The sequence below is a fragment of the Platalea leucorodia genome, assembly GCF_965183815.1.
Source record: "Platalea leucorodia genome assembly, chromosome: 1".
Lineage (NCBI taxonomy): Eukaryota > Metazoa > Chordata > Aves > Pelecaniformes > Threskiornithidae > Platalea > Platalea leucorodia.
The window spans coordinates 142,771,838-142,798,699 of NC_138823.1; the positions used below are offsets into that span (position 1 = coordinate 142,771,838).

Consider the following 26,862-nt stretch of genomic DNA (forward strand, 5'->3'; position numbering starts at 1 on the left):
AGCAACAACTAAAACATCAGTGTGTTATCAACATTATTCTCATACTAAATCCAAAACACAGCACTATGCCAGCTACTAGGAAGAAAATTAACTCTATCCCAGCTGAAACCAGGACACAGTATGGAGTAATTGTAAAGCATTTTTCACACTAAAATATAGTAAATCTTTATTCCCCTTTCCAAACAAGCCATAGGTTATTAGCAGAGTTTCACATGCAGCCATCAGATCCATTGCACGTACTTTTTCTGTGTCAACTCCAGAACGAGGTGGTAGGATAGGTCTGTGGAAGGAGATGGGGCACCCACTTGCCCATGGATTCCACCTCTACTTCTGAGTGAGGGAAGAGCAGTCAGGTCTGCAGCTTAAGTTTCCGTTAATGCTTTGTGGGATAAGTATGGTCAAGTGGTTGCACAAGAAAATAGCCAAGTGTAAGAGGAACACCTGTTTTTAAGCTGTCTCCAAACCCTGAAGCTGGATAGGAAAGTTTGAACTTCTATCACTGAGTGAAAAGAATAACTCTTTTTAGCTGGATCATGTGATAAAGTCTTGGCTTCACTGAAATCATTGTTGAAATTAACCCAGACTTCAAAGGGGATTGTAACCTCTCTAGAAACAATTCAGTGCGACAGAGTGGCCCAAAGAGTGGCGGAGCTAATCTCTGTTAATGTGCATAGTACAGCACTTAGTTGGAGTGATCTCTGTAAAAGACGGTGTTGCAAACTGGCAAGGAGGAGAGGGTATTGCATAGTGTTGTCCCAGCTTCCATTCCTTGCACTTCTTTCAGTCATCCTGTACAAGCTTGCAGTTGTCTTAGCTGTGAAATAAACCTCGACAGGTAACTCCCAAGGACTGTGAGACTTTCATTCAAAATAAGGGTTGCAATGTATGTGGGAGATAGGAAGAACTGTCAGTTGAAGAGGTGAGGCTGGAATTCACAGTGTCTCTCTCCTGGTCTTCGTGAGACTGTGTAGCACAAGCAAAAGAGTGTGCTCAAGCTAAACTCGCAAGAATTTAAGCCACTCTGCTAGTATGATTGTTGTTATCTGTCTGCTAAAATATCACACACTAAAAAAGGTAGCTTCAAAGGAAATCAAGCCATGAGTATGTGAGCTACTGCACACATGGCCTTATCCAGAGAAGGAGGTACATACTTCCATTTGTTACCAGGAGGCAACAAAGTGATAACTCATAACAGAGCCTGCAGGCTCTCTGGTGCTTTGAATGGGACAGGCAGCTTTTACCTTGGAAGAGATCTGCAGTCCAGTTCATCCTTGAGTCTGTTCTTCTAACCAGCATCAGGTTCATCATGCGCTCATTTGATCTGAATTAGCTGTTCCTATAGGTGCTAATCTCTCACAGATGTAATCTTTTAAGGTTGAACTTTGAAAAAATTAGGTATACATCTGGCAACGTATGTTCAAGAGCAGAACCACAGGTTCTCAACTGCCCAAGCACATTCTTCATCTGGAGAATGAAGTAGAGAGGACAGTGGGTTTTGTGGAAAGTGATTCACAGAAATTCTGCTATTGCAGAGAATTGCTTGGAAATTTGAAGTACTGCGTCCTCTATTCCAGACATATCCTGGGTTAGTCATTCCTTGTGATGAGCTGCTTGGCTGCTGAATGGTCTTGAGGAACACACAATGAATCCATAACTTTGCAAATGCATACCTGACAGGAGGATTTATATGTACTAAGTGACCCTCATTTCAAATTAAGTAACAGTATGTCATCACTTAAAAATGTTTTCCATTAATGTTGTTCAATTATCCAAAGCATTGGAGGAGCAGAAACATTTGTTTAAAGCCTGTAATCAACAGTAAAGTATCATATACTGGAACATTAGCAGCAAAATACTATGCAACTTAATATGGAGCTTGTTTTTCTAAGTACAGTACATATTCTTGCCATAGCCCAAGTGCATCAGTGCAAGCAAAGATGTGACTGAAGAGACTTTGGTTTGGACAGGACCAGAAGAGAGAGACCACATATTCATATAACACGCCATAAATGAAACTCTGTCTCAAACTGAAATCAGTGGATAAACTTAGCATGATTTATGTAGGGTAGGAATCATGGATAAATCACCAGGATTTCTGTAGGGAAGGATTATATTCCTTGTCTTTTTAAAATGAACTTTATTAAGAGTTGTTTTGCATACTGTTGTGAATTGTCACCAAACTGGGTTTTTAACTTCGTGCTATGTGTATGGATATTGCAGATGAAATCCTGGTCATACTGAATGCAAGAGAAAGAACGGCAGCTCTGACTGACAGTAGAGACTCTAAAGATAATAAAGAGACACTAAAATATGAATACTGCCATGTAAGGAATTATGAGGCGTACTTCTGTGACACGGCTTTGCCTCATTTCAAATGCATTTCAATTCTTTGTCAGTTATTTTCCTGTGCTTCAGTATATCTGATCATTTAGTCTTCACTGTTTTAAGTGGCCACTGTGGCTATGCAGCAGTAGGAATATTTTGCTTTGCCTACTAGATCCTGTATTTCTCCATATGGTAAAGTTTCTACCTTTTTTTCAGCTCTTAGCTTAACCTTCCCTGTTTGTGCTCTGTTCTCTTATTTTCAACACATTTCTGAAATGCCTTTCAAAAGCAGAGAGAAAAGAGAGCTGTAATATATTTGCAAATCTTCTTTATGTTAGAAAGAAGACAGAAATAGAAGGAGAAGAGGAGGAATTCATGAAAGAAAAAAAAAAAAAAAGGTGTATAACTGGATATTGGGAGGGAAGGTATAATAAAACCAAGATAGTAGAGACATCCAGGCAAAAAGCAACTAAGTAAATACAGCCATGAATGCTGCTTATAAGTTGGGTTTTCCATATAAACTGGCAAACATATTAAATGTGGTTTAAGAGAAAACTGTTTTCTTTATCATGCAGCAATTTTAAACACAGACTTTGCAATCATATCTGGTGTTTTCCAGTGAACCTTAAACTAACATATCTAGTGGACCAAGAGCTCCAAAGTGTAATCATTCACTTGTCTGCTTGCTCGCAGTTAGATTTTGGTAGCAGGAAAATTAAAACAACAACTTTTTTTTTCCTTTTCTGTTTTGTCTTTGTTTTAACAAGCAAAGGTGGATGTTGCAGCTTAGAACTGTAAAAGCTACACAGCTTGATTTGCAACCTTTGAACCAAGGTACTGTACAGTTCTGGCCTGAGTTTGTTTTTGCCATTTTTGGAAATTATCTTGTTTTGTTACAAGAATGATTTAAGTTGCAAGTGCCATAAAAGTTCACCACAGTCCAGACCAACTGTACTGGGAGAAGGTTCGTTCCTTGGAAAGATCTTGTCAGCCTTCAAAATTCTGTGCTTTGCACTTTTCCTCCTTTATTCTTCTGCCATTCATGTGCATATGGGTGTGTGGGAGGCTGATGGTTTTTCCAAACCAGACCTAATAAAATAGGATTTTTTCTTCCTCCCCAGATAAGTGGCCAGCCTATTACAAAGATTTTTTTCAAGCATTTTTTAAACTGAATGGACCCAAGCCACAATTTAGCTTAGTGACCTTAGTGATCTGATGGAACAACAATGACATTTTGCTTCAAACTTAACTAACAAAGGAAGGCAGAAGACTGCACTTGTTCATGTTATTCCAGTTTTCGGATAAGCAGGATTGTTTTCTGTTTAATCTGACCTCTGAGGCAGAACTCGCATTGGCTTTGGGCAGAGGACAAATGCACATTAATGGAGAGAAGGGCAAACAGTCAGAATAATACCACTAATTATCGAGTACAAAATAGATGTGTTTCCAAGACAGCATCACCCCATTAAAAGTAAAATACCTTGTTGTTTTTTAGCTCACATTTTCCCTCAAGCCTTTTCTAGCTGATATCTTTCTAAGTGTCTACAGTTGGGCTGATTGATAGCCGTTAGTCAAATCCAGTAACTGTATCGGTCTGTGGTTGGAGATGAGTGGTAAGTGAGTGCCAGGCCATTCACTTGTGGTTTTCCTTCTAGTTTCCAGCTGTGCCAGACTTTCAGTCAGAGGAATAGATCTGTTGGTAAGGGAAACCGTTTATAAACCATAGAAACCAAAAACTGTCACTACCCATGACAAAAAACAGAAGGGAACCTCGAGGCAGGGGTAAGAAGACCCGCAGAAATGGTGTTAGCTGACCAAATTTAATTTGACTGTTAAGTTCAGGTGTGGGGTCATGTCAGGCCAGGCAGTGGCCGAGGGACCAGGGCCGGGTGGCTCTAGGCTGGCAGCCGGCAGCCGCACACAGCTCAAGCCCAGTGGGAGCTCATGAGAGAGCTCCCCTCCTGGAAAGCTTCCCGTAGCCTCTTCATGTGCAGGTGGCACAGCACTAGTCTGAAATCCCCCTGAACACGTCATCCTTAAAAAAATATGCATTCCTTAGAGGGGTGATATTCCAGCCTGTGACAATCTGAGTTAGCCTGGCCAGAGGTCAGAGGAAAAGACCTTGTGGCTAGGAGAAAGACCACAACATGTCAGTCATGATGTAGATATTTGTAAGTCCTTGGTATTAACGTTGTAGCATTTGTAATGGATATTTGGAAATGCAGCTGGCAGCAGAACGCCTGGGTCCCTCACGCTGAGCTGTGCTCGGCACAGCTGCCGGCCAGTCGATGTGAAAGTGCACCACCTGTGTGTCTTCTGGAGCGTCTCAAAGACAAGTTCATTCCTGGGATAAGCCAGAGCCGCCTGAGGGCTGCTTTGATGGTATCCCCAGCTGCAGATGGCTTTCAGCGGTCACTCCTCCAGCCAGAGAACAGGAGAGAAGCAGAGCAGTGTTACCCGTGCCCCTTCCTCTCCAGCCTGGAGAGGGATAGCCAGCTGTACGCTGCCCAAAGACTTTCCTTTTGAAAGGGTCTCCTGGCTCTTTCACACAGCTTCCCTCTTCAGGAACTTGGCTAAGAGAGGCTTTGCTTTTTGCCTAGAGTTTGGCCGGGGGAAGCTCTGTGTACTTTTGTTTGACTCGTAATAGAACTAAACATTGTTTTTATTTACTTTTCTCTTTCATAAGAAAATGGCTACAAAAAGGTATTTAAACTCCAAGTGGGTGTACGGGATCCTTTCCTGGACACTGGTGCACTCCGGAGCGAGGGGAGAAAGACTAGATTTTAACTGTGGCTCATGTTGCTGAGCTCCCAAGTGTGGGGTTTTTTTTCCAAATTGAGTGTCTAGTCAGAAATTTTGATCTGGGCAGCTCTACTGAGTTTTCTGTATTTGATTGTCCAGAAAAGAAATCTAATAATAAGCTACCATTGGTCAGTCGTAAAAACTATGTAATAGTTCAGAAGTATATAGGACAAATCTGTCTCGCATTTGTGTCTTCTTTTCAACAGCTTCACACTAGCACTTCTCTGCATGTAGGTGTTCACCAAAGCTGTTAGGTGTTCTTTACATCTAAAAAAAATCATAAATCTGCATGAGAGAAGTAGAAAGTGCACCTAAAGGAACAGGCGACAGCAGGAGTTTAAAAACAGCTAAGGACAGCAGAGCAAAACATAACAGCTTTCTGAAACATACTGCTTTGTACCAAGTTAATAATTGGCTGTGATAGGAGAGCTCCAAATGTCAAAAAGAAAGCAAGAGGAAGGTTGATATTTATATTTTTGGAAAACCATTTCTCCAAGGGAACCACAGTGCCCAGAGGCAGCTCCCCACTGCCTTTGTGGAAAAGCTTACCTACACCGCAGGGTTCAGACCACTGCAGAGAACTTGCCAGCTGGTCTGGGAGTCTGTGCTTTGGCTGTAGTTGCAGATGTCAAAGACCTAGATAGTCTTAATTTGGGGAGGAAGGGAGGTGGCCACAGCCTCTCCTGCATGTGCGTGCTGACTGCCACAGAGCAGCACACGTGGTACCCACATGTAACTGGAGCCGCCGTTGCCATCAGTCCTCAGGGTCCTAGTATTGGCTGTGTACTGAAAAATAGAGAAGAGGCATGGCAGGGTACAGCTCACACTAGTTCCTGTCCCTTCTTCCTTTGAAGCCCCAGTTCGCCTTGTGGTATGAACACACGTGTTGTTGCCTTGCTTCTAATTTTTGTTTGCACAGTGCCTGTGGCACTGCCATCACATTCGCTTGATGCTCTGCATGACCTGCTGACACGCTGGCCCTGTACAAATGAGTCCATGTGAGACAGCCACCATGGTACGCTCACTCTGCTAGAGACAGAGCCAGGATCTGACAAGTTGAGAGCTCTTGATGTCAGCATGTGACATGCCTGGCTGCCCTCTTATGCTGGCGGCATGCTTCATTTTGCAATCTTTGAGGAAACAGCAGTCTGGCTATGCATGGTCAAACCATATGACTTCTTCCAGAAACTCATGCATAATGTGCTCTGCTTTCCTTTTATAGATGCACTGAACTTATACCATCCGGAAGCAACTCTAAGACAATCTCTGATGTAGTATTTCTTCTTTTACTTAAATATTCTCCACATTCATAGCTTCTCTCCTAACATATCCAGGTTTGTCAGTAATAAGTGCTTTTGGAATACAGACATTTGTCAAATAAGGATTTCATCCAAGGGATTACTTCATTTCCACTCATTTATTCTACTGAGCTGGAGTAAATTGGCATGAAGATTCAGTTACTATTGATTTTGACTGAGTCTGAATCGGTTACCTAAAGATAAATGACTCAATCAGCTATATCATCCAGAATTTGACCAACTATAGTGAATTATCAGATCATTTTTATTAGATTATGTCCATGAAACAGGTTTTATTATTATGTCAGTACAGCATACACACTGTTCTATACAACTGAATAATTGTTTAAGTGCTCTTTATATCCAAATAATGGGAGTGCATGCTTTCAGCATCTAAAGAAGTATACGTAGCAAGAGATTTTTCAGTAATGTTCCTATCTGTAGCTGTTAAATTAAGCCTCTTTGGCAGTGATGAATCATACTCTGCCACTGTAAGAATGAAGATACTCAGTTACATCCAGATCTCCTCAGGCCATTAGCAATGAAAGAGTATATGTACAAAGTCAGGACTGTATACTAGCTGGGTGTCCTACCCACTGAGGCACAGAAACAGACTTGCATGCTTCTCTCCTGCCTTGGAATCAGTTTTCCTTTTCTGGAAAGTAATTGCAAAAGGAGAGGTAGATGTTGCTCATCTCCTAGATCTTTTATGAGTTTGATAGTGAGGGCACTTTGCTGGGAAGTGAGAGCGGAGTTTAAAGAGGGCCCAGACTTTTTGGTAAACTCTCCGTTTTTGGTGAACACTCCAGCCACAACCGTATAAAAAGCAAGGCATAAAATGGCTTACCATGAAAGGAAGCTTTTACTCAGTTATTCACTTACTCCAGAAGAGGATTCTGATTTTTTCATTTTGAGCAAATCAAATTTTTTTTCAGAAATGACAGCCAACTCCACTTGGATCTTGGGCAACTCCTTGTAGTGGACATGAAGGTGGTGAACAACCTGGTGATGTGGGGACGGAAAAGTTAAAGATGTGGGGTGGCTCAAGGAGCTACAGGTGCTCAGTACTTCAGAAACTGAGGAAACATCCATTCTGTAAAGAGAGTTGCATGCTATTCCCATTAAAATAATGTCAAAAGCCAATAGAGTTGTGCCACGGACAACACAGAAGCAGGGCTATGGCTCAGTAATGGCAAAGCAGAGATAACAGCATAAAAGTTGTCCCAAAATTAATTTGGGAAGCTTTGAAACACACAAATCTACAGCATAAAGTGTGTTAAAACTGCAGTTACATAGGGGAGGGTGGCATCTGGGCAGTGTCGTCACCTGGAAGTTCTTTTTTGTTTTTTCTCTTTAATATAAGAAATTAACTCACTCCTTCTTTTGGTCAGGATTCAAGTGGGGAAAAAAGATTTTGTGTGAAATCACTAATAACTGAACAGGATAAGTAACCAGAGAGGTCTCAACAGGTGAACTCAGATTACTATGCACTGTCATGGGCCAGTGAATGGAAATCTTGCAGCTTCTCCAGCCTGAGTAACAGAGTGTATTGCATGGGACAAAGTATTGCTTAGGGCAAAGTTATATCTAGTTTAACTGGCCTTTGAAAACTGTATCAGTTTTCCTTGCGTGGTTGCTAGACATACTTTCTACCTTAAATGCTTATCTCAAGTTTTTCTGCAGGTGTTTATTAATTCACTGTAAGCCAGCACAGCTGCTAAAAATTAAAGTATTTTCTTCACACTATCCTTCTAATCCACTTTCACGTCTTTTGACACTCAGACTCAGCAGCTGGAGAAAAAGTTTGAAGTTGAAATTTCACCTCTGCTCCCATAACAGTTTACTGTTTAGTACTGAAATGTTTTCCCTGCCTTTCTTTGGCTGAAGGGTTGTAATCCCCTTTCAGAGATTTTTTTCTGACTAAGAGTGTTTTATTACAGCTGAAGGTGATGAGACATATTAGTTGTGGGGGCGGCGGCTGTTCTTCTGATGTTTCAGGTTGATCTGAAAATTTAGAGAGGCTTAGTGCAACAGGTGCCATTAACACCTAATATGGGGGCAACAGAAGCGATCATAGATCAAAACATGTACTCAGTGCCACACAGCAGCAGCTTGAGCCCAGTGGGAGAGAAAACCCAAGGATTCTTTCTTTTAGCTTGTAATGTTTTCCCAGAGGTGAAAAAAAAAAAAAAATCCCTTTTCCTTGGATTTTATTCTGTGTTGAGAATTTTATGTTCTAGATTGTGTAGAACATTTTGAATTCTGTGTTTCCCTTCAAATATGGAAATCTGACATCCATTGGAGCTCTCTTGTCTGAATTCTCAGAGGGTGCCCATGCACAGCCCACGTTACCTTATTATCACTCTGTCACTGTACTACTGCAGATGACAGAAAAGAGTTTGTCTTTCCGATTTTTTTTTTCCGATGCTTTTATAGTTGGATATTTGCTTTTCTGCCTTACTCTTCCCAGCTCTAGAATTAAAAAAAAAAAAAAAAAAAAAAAAAATCTTGGGCTAGTAATTTAGTCAAATAGATGTACCATTTTACGTGTAACTCATAATGATGGAACTAAAGCATCATTTATAACACTGTCCTTTCTCATTATTTTATATTACATATTTAGAGTATAAGCTCTTTTATCTATAGGGTATCCTTTAGTCTGTGAAGCTCCTTGCTTAGCATTATTGAGAAAGAATTAAAACCCTAGAAAACCTGGGAACACATACTTGGATGTTAATTTGCCAGGTGTCTTTGGGCAGATTGAATGAACCAGTACGTGTAGTATATGTGTTCCTTTTACATTAACTTGCTTCTCCTTTCATATAGAAGAATCAGGGGTAGGTAAGAGTTAGTTTCCTTCAGGCAATCATTATGTGTGCATAGACTTTCAGCTGATACAAGAATGACAACACTGTTACACATTTGGCTAAAAAGAGTTTATTGCAAGAGAAATCAACCTAATGGCACAAAGTTTTTAGTTTAAAGCTTCACTGGGAAAGCAATCTGATTGAAAATATATTCAGTTTGTGGAACATGAATTGGATTTTAATTAGAGGGCCTCAGACTTGAAAACCTATTACATATCCCCTTGATTAAAACTAGTTCCAGCATTAGAGGCACTCTCAGAGGAAAATCAGTTTTAAAAGGGATTTTTAGACCAGTAAATATGGTAAATGTCAACTGATGAGCTTTCTCAGAGTCATCTTGGCATTGCAAGAAAATTGTGGAACTATAAAAAATGAATTCTGTATCTCTGAAAATTGTGATTTAAATAGATTTTCACAAAGAAATTTCATAGAGCATAAAGGAGCAGATACTTCATGTAGAAGATGGCTCTCATTTCATTTGCGTAATTGATAAAGACTAGGAACAGTTTTAAACTCGTATTGCTTACCTTGAAGGTAGGTCTTTTGATGTGATATAGATGTTTTAAAACCACTTCTTTAAAATACAGCATTAAAGAGCACCTTCACACATGGACCAACATCTTTCATTTTGGAGTGCTGTCTGCTAGCTTTTTAAGTAAGTGAGGAGTAAATTATGAGTTAAATGAAAGGAGTGGTGAAAAACAGCTCTGGCATGCTCTGAAAGGAAGACTTAGATCTTTTCAAGGAAAATATGGGGAAATTTGTCCACAGGCACAAACACCCGGAGGTAAGGATTTTCCTGAGCTCTGCGCAGGCACACGCACACTGCCTGTGCACAGCATCCTGCACACTGGTTTGCACCATTGCTTACCTAAGTGAACTGGAGAGGAAGGAGCCCTCCTGACTCCATCCACATAGGCCAGCCTTTATCTAATCCACAGTTCAATTACTACCTTCAAACCCTAAAACTGAGTGGCACAAGAAGAGTAAAGAAGCATGGCACTTTTAGAGAGTGCAAGTTTACAAAGGGGATATGAAATAGGTTCATGTGAGAGAAGAGAATACAGAAAACTAAATAAGTGATCACGGGAAGAGCACGACCGTATTGTATTTGTCATACCAGTAGTTCTTTCAGGATGCTATAAAAATGCAGAAGCCTGCAGTTAGTTATATAATTAAACTTCAAACTGCTGACTGACAAGATAGATGTAATTTAACTGTGTGCAGTGATGAGGTGGGTGTTTAACACACAAACGGTTAAATCATATTGCTGGTAGAATTGTCAGTACAAACAAGAGGAATGCTTCTTTTTCCATTCTGAGGAGAGACCATACATTTTTTTCCTTTCCCTTTTTCCAAGGTCAGTTGTGTATGTATTTCCAGAACTTGCTTCAAATTTTGGGACAGTTTTCAAAATGCCACTGTTACATCATGCTCCCTGAGCTGAGATAACGACTCTTAAAGCCCTGGTGAAATAAACCTACAAATCTTCTGGAGAAGCAAATGTCCACAGATAAGAGAACTGTGACGTGCGTGCTGAGGGAATAAGTGAAGGACGTTCAACCTATCAAGGCTCTTCCATTTCAAAAAGTAGTGTTAAATGATGAATGCTGAAGCATTTCTGCCCAGGAACAGATGAGATCTGCCCACATTAGAGCATATTCTGGTCAAATATATCTGTACTTACCTTACTTTTGGGGTTTTATATATGTATATGTGTACCCTTCTGTTGAAGCACCTTTTTTTCCTTGTAAGAGGTTGTGAAACCAGATCTCACTTGGCTTGATCCTGGGGTCATTGATGTCTGTGATAAAGCTCCCTTTTATGTCAGTGGTGGGGGACGAGGCCCATCATTCTGCGTCAAGGCCACCTGGGACCTTGAAACACAATGCTTACATGAAAGGTGTCAAGCAAATGTTAAGCACCCAGAAAAACATCTTCCTTTGCCCAGTTCCTAAGGGAGCTTTGAAGATGCTTATATTTTCTCTCATTTATGCTCCTTCTCTTGCTTTTTGCTGTATTTTTAAGCAACAACTGAATCGACACACAGTAGGCTAGCCCTGCTTTGGTTGTAAAGCTGTACACAGTGCCTCTGTTTGGTTTCCCTTTTACTAACGTTTCCCTTTCAGTTATGCATACGAAGGGAACATGCATATCCATCTGCAAATTTCTTGTGATTTGTCCATTTTACAGCTCTGGCTCTTCCCAGGCTGTCAACCTGAATGTTAAAAACCCTCAGAAAGTCCAGCATCTCCATGTAATAGAATAATTTGCAGCAAAGCAGTGCAAACTTTTCATGATGAAAACCCACACCAGGAAACATTCATCTGGTGAGCAATCTTAACCCCAAAGTGGACTGCCAAAATGATGCCTAATATTTTTTAGCATGTTCTCTCTCACTATTAATGCTCTTTTCTATTTTACCTTTTACCTCCTTTTGCACACCGGTGGCTTGCAGCTTCCAGCCGCATTTCTAGCAGCTTTGGACCTCTACATGAACAGTGTCCGGGAAGCTCGCTGTACCAGCTGGGTCTTTCCTTGTTGGCTTGTATCTACAAACAACTCAGAAAGCACTTTGCTTTCTCAGTTCAGGCAGAAATCCCATATGTTTCTTAGGAAATAGACTGTATGTGCATTTGGGGGTCAGAATATTATCTTTAGTTTTAGAATTCATTTACTTCATTTTAAATAGCAATGGGGAGCAAATTCAACACACTACAGCACTGGAAGTTTGCAGTAGTTTTTCAGAAACTACCTGTTTTCCTTTATCTGCCTCTGTCTACCGGGTGATATGAGAAACTCCAGAGAAAATAATGATTATTGCAATTCTTTTGATGCATTAGATCTGATTCTAATAATAGTTTAATACTGACATAGCCCCAATGATCTTAGAGATGTTATTCATGATGGTGGTACTATCCTACTTGAAGAATGATAGATTTCGAGTAAAGAATTGGGCTGTTAAAGACTAAAATGAGAAACTCAAGATGGCTGCTCTGTTTTCTGTGAGATTTTAGCTGAGGAGTATTTCCACAGTCATAATGTTTATCCATGTCATCTTTCTTCTTATATGTAGGAGAAGTTTCTTAAAAGTTTTGAGCAATTTGTGATCAAATATAATAAGCGCTACATGAAGTAACTTCTTCCTATGCTGTGTCTGGCACCCACCCACACAAAGATATTGTTAAAGGGAAAGGAGAGGGAGAAGTACCAAACATGTTACGTTTAAAATGAGAACTCTGAATTGCACAACAGCTGAGGCAAGTCACTTGTGACTGGAAGTGGGTAACTGTCCAGGGCGTGCAATGTTTTCAGCTGCGGCCTGTTTTCAGAGTAAATTTTATACTGTACCGTATTCATTTTGCCTATCAGAAGGGCCAATGATCTTCATCTTTAAACAGTGATACATATTTTTTCCCTTTATCTTGCCTTAGTTTCCCTTTTTATCCCTGCAATGCAGACTTCTCCAGGGGATCTGTCAAAGAGAAACAGTGGTGGGAACAAGAGTGAGGAATCAGCTCAGAAATAATCCCTCTGAATAAAGGTTTCCATAGGACTGTCCAGATCATGTTATTTCTAGTCATCTCATAATTCTAGTTTTAGGTCTTATTTGTTTTTAATTCTAAAAACAAAAATATTTTATTCATAACAAGTAACTAAGAATCTGACAAAATTATTTGCCAGCTATTCACATTTAGTAATATGAAAACAAAAAAAACCCCATCATTTAAATATAACTCTGAGTCACAGACTATGTAGCTTGGCAGGTTTCCCATGGCACGATGCAGGATTCCTTGGCAAATGTTTCTTGGCTTTAGCTTTTTTAGTTTCTTCACCGTCACCTTGTTGCTCTTAGACACACAGATACACAAACTCCTAGACTTAACTACTACAACCTTACCAACTTCTAAAATTCCTTGTACCATTTCTGTGAACTTCTGCTATATTCTTTCCCTTTACATTTTTCTCTCCACTATGTGAAATTATCATGGACTTTCTCTTTCAACACCTCCCCCATCTTGTCTAATGCCTTCAAAGCAGCAGCTACCTGTTCTGAAATTGCTGCTCTTCTTCCCAGCACGTCTCCTTGCCATCTTTTCAACCAGACTGTCTAAGTCCTACTTGCCCCAAAAAACAGTTATACGTTTCCCACCCATGATGCTCTTTTCATTTTAGGGAGTTCTTGTACGACTTCACTGAGTATATGTGGATTTCCAATATACAGACTTTTTCACTGAGAATATTGTATATATTCAAGTCAGTAATCAAGAGATTATCCTTATTGTTTTTCTGTGATAACAAGGAAGGGGATGGGATTCCCAGCTGCTGTTGTCACCACACTGAGCAAATGGACTAGCAGAAGGAATCTAGATAGTTATTTTGGAAGTTATTTCTTACATGTCTGGAAAGATACAAGGCTTGTCTAGACTTGGAGGCACTTGTATTGGCAACTCTGGAAGCGTCGTGATAACTCTGTAATACGTTTTGGTTCGAAAGATAATTTCTTGACTTTTTTCCCCTCTTCAGTACTGTTTTTATTCACATGACCTTTCTTCCATGTATCCATTTTACCTGTAGTTTAATAACTCAACGTCAGAAACTGAAAGATGTTTCCAATCAGAATGTCACTAATTAGTTCAAAATGGCAGCCACTATCGAGAAACCTGCAGAAATCTTTTCCTGTGCCTCAATGCATGTGGTTGTATTAGACTATTTTTTTCCTTGTGTCTGCACTGCAGTATAGACTAGAGCAGTGCTTATCAGTATCTTTAATTCCAATCTTTATGAAAATTCTAACTTTTCTTATGAAAAGTTACAGACCCTCTTTGCTTTGTAGACTAAAGGCTGAAAGTAAAGTCTAGAAGTAATGTGGCCAGTTCGTAGTTAAACCTCATTTATCTCTTGGGTGTCATTGCATTGTCATGGTATACAATACTTTTAGAATTGCTTTGGCATGTCCGTGGAGTTGCACCAGGGAAAATTTTTTCATGGAGACTTAGGAAATGTTTATATCTCAGTTTTTACTGAGTAGCACAGACATGAAGGACAGTGTCTATAAAATAAAGTACTCAACCTTTCAGACACCAATATCCAGTTCAGATAGACAGAATATTCAGTGAAGGTGAAACAGCATGAAAAAACATGAGCTGAGTATATTCCTTTAGACAAGACAAAAGAGCCTAAAGTTGGTGAATGGTGAACTCTAATTTGTTCAGCTACATATAAGCATGAGAGCCTTTTGGCCAGAAGATTAGTGGTGCACATCCTTCTAAACCATAAGCAGATGGTAACTTTTTCAGGATTTGTGAGGTTTTACATTGCAACCTTATGTTGTGATCTGTATTTTTATTTCTGTATTATCACAGAACCACAGAATGGTTGAGGTTGGAAGGGACCTCTGGGTATCATCTGGTCCAACCCACCCTGCTCAAGCAGGGCCACCTAGAACTGGTTGCCCAGGACCATGTCCAGGTGGCTTTTGAGTATCTCCAAGGTTGGAGGCTCCACAACCTCTTTGGGCAATCTGTGCCAGCGCTTGGTCACCCTCACGGTAAAAAAGTGTTTCCTGATGTTCAGAGGGAACCTCCTATGCTTCCGTTTGTGCCCATCGCCTCTTGTCCTGTCACTGGGCACCACTGAAAAGAGCTTGACTTCATCTTCTTTGCACCCTCCCTTCAGGTATATATATATATATATATATATATATATATATATATATATATATATATATATATAAAAGATACACCCTGAGCCTTTTCTTCTCCAGGCTAAATAGTCCCAGCTCTCTCAGCCTTTCCTCATATATCAGATGCTCCAGTCCCTTAATCATCTTTGTGGCCCTTTGCTGGTCTCTCTCTGGTATGTCCACATCTCTCTTGTAATGGGGAAGTCAGAACTGGATCCAGCACTCCAGGTGTGGCCTCACCAGTGCTGAGCAGAGGGGAAGGACCATCTCTCTCAACCTGCTGGCAACGCTGTTCCTCATGCAGCCCAGGAGTTATTTGCACTCTTGTGTTGGACTGCCATATAAAAAGGTAGATAGATTTATGCTGTGAAAATAGTCACAATGCAGACTCATAGCTAATATCCATTTAATTGTGCAGCTGCACATTTTGTACCTCAAGAATGAAGGTACATGCTTATTGATTCAGTAGGAGTTTATTTTAGCAGGACAGGGTAGTAATATGGTGCCTCCAACTCATCTTCATATATGTAGGCTAAGGGCATTCTGGTCCTCCATTAGACATGAAAGCGGTTTTCCTCCATTCAGTGGGCACCTTCCAGAGGCAGTGGATAACGGTCTAGCTCCAAGGCCTGGAGAAGGAGTGGTCAAACAAGATGGACACCTGCAGATTCCCTGTAACATTTCCTTCCTCCCCTCTCCCTAAAAAATCAAAGAAGCAACAACCAACAAAAATAGGGAATTATGGAGAGACAACAACATCTGAGTCTTCTTGAGCAAATAGGGAAATTAAATGTCTTAGGTGCACTGTAAGTCTTCTCATCCCATCTTCTTCCCTACTCAAGTGTGTGTTTTGTAACAGCAATGGTGTTGGAGCCCTCAGAGCATGGATTTTGTAGCAAGCAAAGTCAGGGAGGGTTGAGAGGATCAAGGAACCACAGAAAAGGCAAGTGTATCCCATGGATAGGCCTTTCCTCCATTGGAATATCCCTCTTTCCTGAGACACACGCACACACCAATTTTAGGAGTTCTTTGAAGTCAGAGGACAGACTCACATCTTCTGCCACAAGAGACAAACCCAGCTCCGTGCCTTTCCCAAGGGAAAAAAGAAGGAATTCTACAAAATCAGACTGTCAGAGTTTAACCAGTCTTACACAGATAATCATCACAGAGAGGAGAACATATCCCCAAGTAAGGACTTCTGGATTGAGCTTGCATAAATAAACCTCAGGGAGTGAGTGGGTGAGTGAGTCAAATGAAAGATACCAAGAACAAAGGTGAAATTTTACATTTCTGTGGCTGCTGAGTATGCTCCCAGTTCAGTGGTACTGGGAGAGCTGATGTCCACCTTTAAGAATAGAATTTAAAAAAAAATCAGCTTGAGGTGAAAGTTTTTATGTACTGGACTTGCAGTGCTGGCATGTCATTACTAACGAGTAACTAGTGCCAAAATGTGAGACGAGATCTTCATACAGCTGCTGATTAAGCGGATCTACTTCCCCAATCATCCGTCCAATATTCCAATTGAACCTGCAGCCAAAATTCATGAGGCAAATTTCATTACATTAGTGGTGCCTAACCTGGAGTTGGCATTCTGTTGTACATGATGGTGGGATGGATAGGAGGCTGAAAGATGAATTAATAACACTTCATTATGATGAAATATCAAAGTATGTTGGAAGGTCACCTTGTGTTGTATAATTATATATTCAAAAGAATTTGAATTCTTGCTTCAGCCCTTAGTGAATCTGAGACAGCAGCAACGATGGGAAAAACCTCCCTTAAAAATCCCAAGAATCATACTTGTTTTGGCATGACACTGCCTAAGGTGATTTGCGAACAAGGCTGACTTTGCCAAGGTTTCACATTAACACAAGGTTCAGCATACATTTTAAAACATTAAATCAGCTTTCCATTTGCATGGATAGGATTATTTGATTGTGTAGATTTTGTTAGTTTAAAGGACCCCAATATTCTAATGCTGGAGCCAAAATTAAATACTAAAAGTAACTGTATGTTAATAATTTTAAGCAGTCATTCAAAAAAATATCTGAGGTTGTCATATTATCTGACTTTGGAAGATATGGAGTGTGTCTGCTGCCACAAACGATACTAGAATTGTAGCTACTGACCATTTTGAAAATCAGGCTCAAAACTTAGAGCAGAAGTAGATGCTCCTGTCTGAGTGAAGTTAAGCTTTGGTTTTTTGTAGAAGACAGTATTGCTGGATACCTTAAAGCTTAAAAAAATACAGAAACCTTAAGTATGAGTTGAAACAGTCTTGTCAAAGAGGCTGCAGTTAGTAAATATCATGGTTATCTGGGAAGCAGCACATACCATTATTTATGATTTATTCAGAATAAAATAAATAAAGCTTTTTATGGACAGGTAACAGGCTACCACATTTTACCCCATCAGTTTCCATCTGATACCGTATGGTTTCACATCGGACTTGATGAAATTGTTCTCTCAATGTCCCTGCACAAAGCAGTTTGCAGTGTAAGTTGATACGACATGACCTGAAAGGCAGCAAATATGAAGGAGACAAAATGCATGTTTAGTTCATCAAAGATGGTCAGCATGTCTTCCCATTATTGCTCTGCTCTTTTTCTTGGTGGCATAGGTTTCTGCAGAGATTATTATGTCTAACTGAGAAATGTCACAGTGCTCTGGGTCTACTTACCGTATTTGGTGTGGACCTGCGAGATAGCAGTGATATGGAGCTCTATCGTCTATGTGAGAGTGTCAAGGTGTAAAGCACCATTTTTCAGAATTAACTCATGGTTAGCAAAAGGAGATCCAGATCCTACACCTGCTCCTGCATATGTGCAATGAGAGGGGAAGGACTATAGCTGAGTACTCCTTGTTCTCCCAGTGTAGAAGGGAGAGGTCTTCTATGAAGAGCAACAGTGAAATGATGTCTTTGGCTAGCACTGCTGTTAAGGACCTATATGAGACAGAAGAAAAGGAGTATGCAGAGAGAGGCAGGAGAAGTGACATTTCTCCGTAACCAAAGGCTGCCAGTGAAAACATGGGAATATGCATAGTTTGTCAAGTCACCAGATCTCAGTTGAACAGTTTTGGAAACTGTAACCGTAGGTTTACAGCATGCATTGTACTCTGAGAGCTGTGCTCCAGAAGAGAGGCGCGGCCTGGCCTGGCTATCAGTCAACCCATGTTCATATCTCAGTTTGCAACGTGTCTGAATTGCGTTTCTTGGAGTGATCTACCATATGTTGCACCAAAATGGTATGCAACATCTGTGGCCTGATCTTCACAGGTGCCCTCATTCTTGGCTGGATCCTTAATCATCCGTCAGTAATCTGTTGGAATGTCTTGGGAGTTTAAACATAAAATTGCGCTGTTGATCACACCTTACTGAATTCAACACAAAGATGGCAACACAGCCCTACAGCCATACAAATCTGAATTTCATATTTTACTTAGGCACTATGGGATGACGGTATTTTATAAATGATGAGTGAAAATATTTTAAATTGCACGTTGAAAAGAAAAAGTGTGTACCACTCTCTGAAAGTATTTTTAGTCGTTGTTTTTTCTGAAAGTCTTTGGACGTTCAGACTATTAATTTGTTTCTTTCCTGAACATATCTTTATTTATGCAGCAGAAGTATTCCTCTCCTTCAAGGTAAATTCTGTATGGTTTCACAACCCATTCTTTACAGACCTTCATAAATCCATTGTCATTTATTTGACCTCTTAAACCTAGGAGCACATTTACAATATACAATATACAAGAAATTTAATTTTGAATTTATATCCATAATAATTCATCTCTAATTTTATTATGTTTTAATGAATTGCATGACATTCATTCCGGTTTTGTCTCTCTAAACAGCTATTTAAGTATGTTCTTTATAGTGAAAACTATTTTGTTAATGATATCATTCATAGGATAGTATTAGTTGGGAGAGAGAAAGTTATTTCATTCATGTTAAAGGACACAAATTTTCAAAAGTAGCATGTTCAAAAATATGTCTCATCTGTCCCCCTTTTTATCAGTTTTAGTAGAAACTTAAAAGGTACGCTCACAGACTGGATGGAGGCATGGAGGCAGAAGTGAGGTCTCAAAAAAAAATAACATGTTTTCACCCTATGTTGGCAACTGTCAATCACAAATATACATTCACATTAATTAAAGCAAGTCACATCTTAAAAATGTTTCTTTATTCTTTCAGACCACTCTTCCGTGGAAATTCAGATGTTGATCAGCTAGGAAAAATCTTTGAGTAAGTAATAACTAGTTGCATTATGTCAATATCTGTTTAACATTGAAGCACTGTAAGGTTTCTTTGCCATGTTTTTATGCAATAATGTGACTAGAACAAAGTATTCCTAGAACATATTTCCTATTGCTACCGTATGGAACATGATATTTCCGTGTATTCTGTGTCAGAGTGGGAGGAGGAAGCAACACGGAATATAGTTCTGCAGAACTAACAGCCATCATCAGGAAGTCATGAGAGACTTCTGTTTTGGTCTTTTTAAATCTCTTAAACATATTGGGCATGTACCATTCATGCATATTCCTAAACAGTTAGATCCAAGAGATTCTCTTCACGTAAGCAAACACAGAGGTTTTATTTTTCAGTAGTTTCTTTGTGTGTTTCAGAAAACAACATTAGAATACTTTAAAATTGTTATTAAACTGAAATTTCTAAGATGATTACCAACAACTTCTTTGCAGAAAAGACTTCTGTTCATAAGAAAATATTTTAGCTTTTAAAATATACTGTGTAGCCTGTTAAAATGATTAACATTCCATGTTTTGGTCAGGAAGGTAACTGTGAGAACAGAAGGAATATCAGCATTTTAACATGTGCTTTGTCAGAGATGAACTAATTGGCTTTATTTTAAAACCGTTTTACAATTCTAGGAGTTTGTGGTTTTCTTCTTCAGATATATCAAATACGTTGAGGAGATGGGGAGGCTCTAAACTCTGAGGTAGAACACTTCCAAAAAATTAAGTTACTGATATTACCGATACAATAATTAAGTAGGATTATATCCCTTTTTCTTGTAAAAGCTCTTCAGAGCAAGGAACGTTTCTCAATCTATGAGAACCATGTAAATTTAAGATCCGATGTATGTATCATATAGTTAGGAAACGAAGGCCACATAGGGCTGGTCCCATTCCAGAGAATGAATGCCCATTTGCCTCTGCACCTCTGTCTTCCCTTTTCGTATGGAGGGGCTGCAGGGATCCAGAGATCTGGATGAAATAAGAAATAGATAGCAGAGAGAGAGAGAGAGAGAAAAGGCTGATTCTCTTGAAGATATTCCAAAGAGAAGATAGTAAAATTTCTAAGAAGAGCTTAAACAGAACAAAAAATTAATTTCTCTGTTTAACTATTTTTCCAGTTCTCAAATCATAACAGATCTGTTTCTAAGCATTTTCATTATTTAATATGAGGTTCCTAAATTGCAGGTCTTGATTTCACACAGTTGACTTCCCTTTCCTGCATACCATACCAGTGTATGTGACTCACTTGCGTGGTTAATTTGTCATGCGCTGAATAGCTCTTCCTGCCCAATCCAGAAAAATCAGTCCTTAAAGTTTACTTTTTCTTCTTCTGCCAAAGCTACTCCTTTAGTCCTACAATATTCTGCTTTATTAAATGAAGACAGTTTTGATACATACAACACATTTTATAATTAAAAAAGACATAGCTGTGATTTTTTTAAGGATTTTGATTCATTTATGACATTTAAGGGGAAAAATCAAAATTAACTGGGCTAGGATTAAATGCATGACTGCTAGCGGCAGCCTCCGACAGGGATCTTTCCATCCCTAGGGGCCGAGATTACCTGTGCAGAAAAGAATTCATCAAGAAGAGAAAATGCTGTGCTAATATTAGAAGAAATTCCTTATTACACATCTACTTAAAAAGAAAGTTTGGTTTTGCTTCCTTTGTGCAGTTCTCCTTAAATTGTTGAAAAGTTTCTTTCTTGGGTTCTGAGGGGGTTATGCTAAATAGTGTTTATTTTGTGTTTTCACAGCTGGAGAACCCCCTACAGTTAGGCATAGCTCTTCTTGTAGGAGGATTGTTTCTTTCTACAGTAGTGAGTCATTCTGCAGACTAATTTGGACAGAAAGTAGTTTCAGGATTTTTGTACAATCTGAACCGATGCATTCTTTCAGATAATGGGGCTGTGTCTACCTTTGCTTTACATGCTTGTTCTGATTTGCGTCAGGTAAAATTCCACCGCGTTTGAGGGTAAATCCCTCGGAGGTGGCCCAAAATAATTTCTTGCTTTTCCAGGACACCATCAGCATGTGGGATATCCTCATAGATTTCAGGCTAAACGCAGTAATGGTTTGAGCAGACTTGTCTCCCATTGTGATCAATGGGAGTGGAAAGTACTCAACATTTCTCAAGACCACGCCTGAACCTTTGGCAGGAGGTGAAACTAATCCAAGATACTCCCAAACTTAGTCACTGAAATGGTAGTGCTACCAGACCAGAGTGAGGGCATCTACTCAGATATTCATTATTAAGAGTTCCGAGTACTACGTGAGTGTGTAACTAAAAATGTCTCTCCTTTCCACTCTTGGTCTTGTCCACCCTACCTGTCTGACAGGCTGCTTCCTTGTTTCTTTTTGTTAGCTTTGCCTGTGCCTGTGCTTATTCTGCCCTGTTCACGCTCTCTCATGCAAACATTAAAAAAACTGGGACTAACCAAACACATTTGAATGGCAGGTTAAACTTAATTGTTATTTAAAATATTTAACTCCCCCATCTTCCTGCAGTGCTATTTGTATTATATTTAATACGGGTCCAGATCCTCAAACAGCTAATCACATGGCTTTAACCACCGTGGCCGAGGGAGTTGCCCCATACCCCTACCGTTCCTGTGGTGATAAAAGTCAAATTCAATTTTTCATACAAATTTAACTTATCATTTCCCAAGAGCTGTGATACCTTCAGATGTAGTAAAATTAAATTGTCCTGATATTTTAATTGCTTTGCCCTTCTAGCCATGCCATTGTTTTGAGGACATATTAATTTTCGGAGGTATTTTAGGTGAGCCAAATTACAACCTAAAATCCGTGTAGGTAGATGTGGAGTAATTCCACTAGGTTTACTGAGGTAACCTATGATTTACATCAAAATGTTTGGCCCATGGCCTCACCCAGTCTTACTACTAACTTCAGTAAGAAGAAAGGTCAATGCTGCTCCCTAGTGGCATTGGGCTTAGAGCAAACCCAAGTGTTCACTGACGTTTTTTCATGTTCCTTCTTGTCTTACCCTGTCAGCGTTTCCATTAAAATCTCGATTTTACAGTCTGTAAAAATTGATTTTTCCCTGAAACCTGACAAGTAATGTATGGTCTTCCAGAACTTCCATCAGAAACTGGCATTTCAGCCCTGCAAATATTAGCATCAGACTAAAACATGATATGCATGAGACATGGTCCATCATTGGAGGTTTACCGGCTATTTAGTTTATTTGTGTTTTAAACCTTAGCATGATTATTTCATAAGTATAAATATCTTCTAGAATTTAAAGAATAAAGAAATGAATTATAAAAAGAAATCAAAATATTCTATTAAAGAGTAAAGAAAAACTAAACCACAATTGAAAGTAAAAACATAAAGACAGTCAAGTCCTATGCCACTTCTGAATTGAGACTTTAAAACTGTATCGTGAAGCAAATAAATTGTTTAAATTTGGACAACAATTACTGCACATAGCTTTGAAGCATTATGAAACATCCCTTTTATTGCCTTGCCCTCATCTTGACCCACACTCTTCTCTCAGTCCCTATTCTTGTGAATAAAGTTCCTTGCATGCAATTCCCCTTTGAAACTTACTGCTTTTAATCATCCTGGAGCAACATATCTTGCACCATCCAGTCAAGAGCTGAGCAGCTTTCTTCCAAAGCACTCAGCCCTTTTTCAACAAAAAGACTCAGAAAATTGAGACCTAGGCCAGAAGATTGTGCTGGCCACAGAATGATTTCTGCCAAGCACACTGAGGACCTATACTCATCAGCCTCTATTCACAGAGATCAGTGCACTACTGTACAATTAATCTCATTTAAACAAAAATACTTATAAAGTAAACTGCCATTCAGTATAATCAATATAAAGGGGAGACTGCATAAATGTTTCAGACCTAAAGTTATGTTTTTCCTTTCACAGTGTAATTGGACTCCCAGAGGAAGAGGACTGGCCTAATGACGTTGCCCTTCCAAGAAATGCTTTCACTTCCAGACCCGCACAACCTATTGAAAAATTTGTACCAGATATTGATGAACTGGGCAAAGACTTGCTTCTCGTGAGTTTCTATTTGTTGTTCTCCAAGCCACATGACAGTTCCCACTGTGCATGCAACATCCCAAGAAACATTTATGTTTCCATTTAATGGAGTTATTAAAGAAAAGCTCAAAAGTAGGTAGATAAATTCATGTAAATCTGTGAAACATCAGCACAAAGACACCACCTTTGGCTCAAGATGTGTCAGAGCTGAGAATAATTAGAGACTAGGAAACTGCGTCAGGGAAGTACCTGTTTGACCTGTCTTTAGACCTTATGCTTAGATCCTCATTACTGACCACTGTTGTGCCACTGATTCAGCCATTCTTAAGCCTGATGTGAGTACAAAAACTAGTTTACCATTTGTCATGGTATAGTGGACCCAGTATAAAGCAGAAAATAGGCTATAGAGGCAGATTATATCTGCATACCTTCTATTGAATGCTGAAAACTTGAGATTTGAAATTCCCCAATTGTTGCCTTTTACAAATGGCAGGATTGAACAGAAGCAAATTGTGCTGGTACAACTGGTAACACTGAATTCAATTAAATTATTTCCATCATTTTTTATAGATATGTTATAAACCCCAGCCCTGAAGTTCAGTCTTGGAATGGAATATAAGGAATGGCCTTGCCTCAGTTTGCCTTTTGCCATGCTTGTTGAAATCTAGCTAAATTTGTTCTCTGGAAGCCTTTAAAAAATCTTGGTTCACATGGGCTCCATAGAGTGGGCTCAGTGCAACTCTTGAAAGACTTGCTGCATCCCTTCAGGAGCTGCTGTCTCTGGCCAATGATACCGCTACAGAACAGCAAATCATCCTCCATTGTCCTTATGACTGCAGCTCCCAGCTGTGGTAAGCTGGACTACATCTGGACACTTAAAATGACAGGGGAGAAACGCATCTGTTGTGCTTGCAGGCAGCCTGGAAATGGAAGCTAGATGTGGGACAAGAATTAGATTCTGGGAACAAACAACAAGGAATAAAATATGGCAGAGAGCTCAGTGAGTGGGAGGCATGATGTGAGGGAGGAATAAGACAAATATCTATGCGAAGAAGGTGAGGTGGGAAGGGAAGCTGTTCCTGCGAGGCAAACAGATGAGAACTGGGAGCCACAGATTGAAGGGGAGAGTAGGACTGGAAGTCACTGAATTAAATTTCAGAAATTAAATGATAGGAATTCTGATACAAGAAAAGAAAGTAAAAGTAGGAAGTGGGGATAGTAGGGATAGTAGGAAGAATACTATTTGGAGGTGAATGAAGGAAAAGAGAAGAACAATGTATAAAACGGAAGGCTACAGGAGAGATTTCAGTGCTGGCTGGACAAAGGCTGGCATAAGGCTCTGGAAAGAAGGCAAACAAAGTACAACTAGGAAGAAGAGGGAGAAACTGAACACAAAAAATTAGCATACAAAGGCTATAAAGTTGAAGACCCAACACCTATAGAAATGCTGAGCCTAGGAATGAACATATACCTTATGATGCCGTCCATGTTTGTATAACCACAAAAGAACTGTGCATTGAAAACTGAGGGGATTCAAAAGTTCTTCATGAATAGTTGCTCCCTGCAGTCTGTGAGACAGACGTCCTGTGCACGTGAATTCAAGAAAAGCTGAATTCTGGGATTTCCTAAACTATGAATACTTGAATTTTCTAACTTGTTATTTTCTATTAGCTTTGGGGATGCCATATTCATATAGTAGGACCCCACTGCTTGTTTTAATATGGATGGTCATCTTATCGTGCAGCATGTAGTGAGACCCTGTTGTGTCTCATACTGATCATAAATTGAAGGTGGCACGCGTTAATGTATATATGCAATGTTAGCACTGTTAACTGTAACCAACTTCTTTTCATACCTACAGAAATGCTTAGCCTTCAATCCAGCCAAGAGAATATCTGCCTATGTTGCCCTCTCTCACCCATATTTCCATGATCTGGAGAAATGCAAGGAGAATCTGGACTCTCACATGTCATCCAGCCAAAACTCCAGTGAGGTGAATGCATCATAATGCTGACTGAAGATGAACCATAAATGAACAAGACATGTAGCTGACAAGGCCACTGTCCCATACAAACCACATAGCTGTTCCAGCAAAGATCATTATTTGGAGGTTTTATGCACTTATCTTTTATTTTGGGATTGTGATGTGCTTATCCAAGGAAATCCACCTAGTTTACTTTCATCAGAGCAACGCAAGGGCCAGGGCTTTGACCTGCTCCCATTGCAGCTTTATGTTTGTTTTGTTTTCGTTTTGTTTATCTACCTGGGAAAACTCCAGACGAAGAGAAGCTGCTGACCGGTTTTGCTGCCATTTTATCCTTTTAATATTGAATGCTGCCAGTGTGGAGTAGGATGATCGAGTCACTGCCAAAACATGATGCAATCTCTCTCTCTAGCTGCTGAAGCATGATTTGGTACTTTTTTATTATTATTTTGTGGTCTCTTACAGTGATATTTAAAGAACAGCATTGAAATATCATATCTCTGCAACCTGCAGTTAACTCATACATGCATTAATACATCCAGCTACTGTTCCTTCATAGCATATATGCAGGTGCTTCCCCACTTGAAAACTTGGATGGATCATTTTATCATTTAATTGCTCTATAAAAATAACAGTGATGATGGTGATCATAATAAATGTCTCAACTTTTAGTTTTTTCCATACACAAACGAGTTATTATCTAGCTACGTTTGTGTGCATGTTGCAAAAAACAAGTGTTTTAAAAATCTTCTAGAGTCCTGTTCTTAAAGACTTTCAGTTTCCAAATGGTCAGTTTGTGTTGAAATCCAGGTGCATTCTAGCCCATCATCTAACCCATCATTCCCCCCTGGAAACAGCTGCAAGCACATTTTCTTTGTCTCATTCCAAATTTTCTGATATGCAGCTCAAAGACATGAGCAGAGCCCAATGAAAATGAATACAGATTTTCTCCTTCAACCTGTTCTGATTATCAGCCAAAAAGGAAAATAGAAAAAAATATTTCCAGTTCAGAAGCAGAGAATCCTATACCTGTAATAAGCCCAGATATGTATTTGTGCTGAATTGTATGCTGTATACTACGCTGCCTTACCTGAAATAGCCCCCCATGCATCATAAGTGCATGAACATTACTGTCTCAAAACCCCTCCGATGTCATTTATTAAGCAGACTTGTTTTCTATGCAGAAATGCATGAGCTTCTCTCCTAAACCACCATGTGGGTATACTGGCACATGTTTCTCCACTAGGGTTAATGTGCCATTATTGAATGTCAAAATAACTAAGCAATTCACATGCCTTTATAGCACAGTTATTTTAAATATTACATTAAATTTTTTATATTTAGTATTTTTACCTTAACTAAAATATATTTTCAGTATTTTAAAAAGAAGCTTTTATTTTTTTAATACTGTACTGGGAAAAAAGAAATATTTTAAATCCATAAAAGCTGTTCCCTAGCATGACTTTAGTGCATTTACCTGGATATGACCTGGGGGAAAATATTGGTCCAACGAGTTAGCCCTTACCATAAAACCATAAGTATATACTATTGCAGTATATATGATGATAAGTGAGGCAGCTAGCTTTGCTTGCTCCTGTGGTAGTCCCTTAGGCTTCTCTC

At 39.5% G+C, this 26,862-nt stretch overlaps 1 protein-coding gene across 1 annotated transcript in view; it reads left to right on the forward strand.

Moving 5' to 3' along the window:
- The window catches only part of CDK6 (cyclin dependent kinase 6), a 131,152-nt gene extending 104,613 nt beyond the window's left edge, over positions 1 to 26,539 (forward strand). The window contains exons 6-8 of the mRNA XM_082326630.1: positions 19,174 to 19,224; positions 23,142 to 23,277; positions 25,120 to 26,539. Coding sequence (XP_082182756.1) covers positions 19,174 to 19,224; positions 23,142 to 23,277; positions 25,120 to 25,266 — 334 coding nt within the window. The 3' untranslated portion in view covers positions 25,267 to 26,539. The remainder of the gene's footprint in view (positions 1 to 19,173; positions 19,225 to 23,141; positions 23,278 to 25,119) is intronic.
- The last annotated feature ends 323 nt before the right edge of the window (positions 26,540 to 26,862 follow it).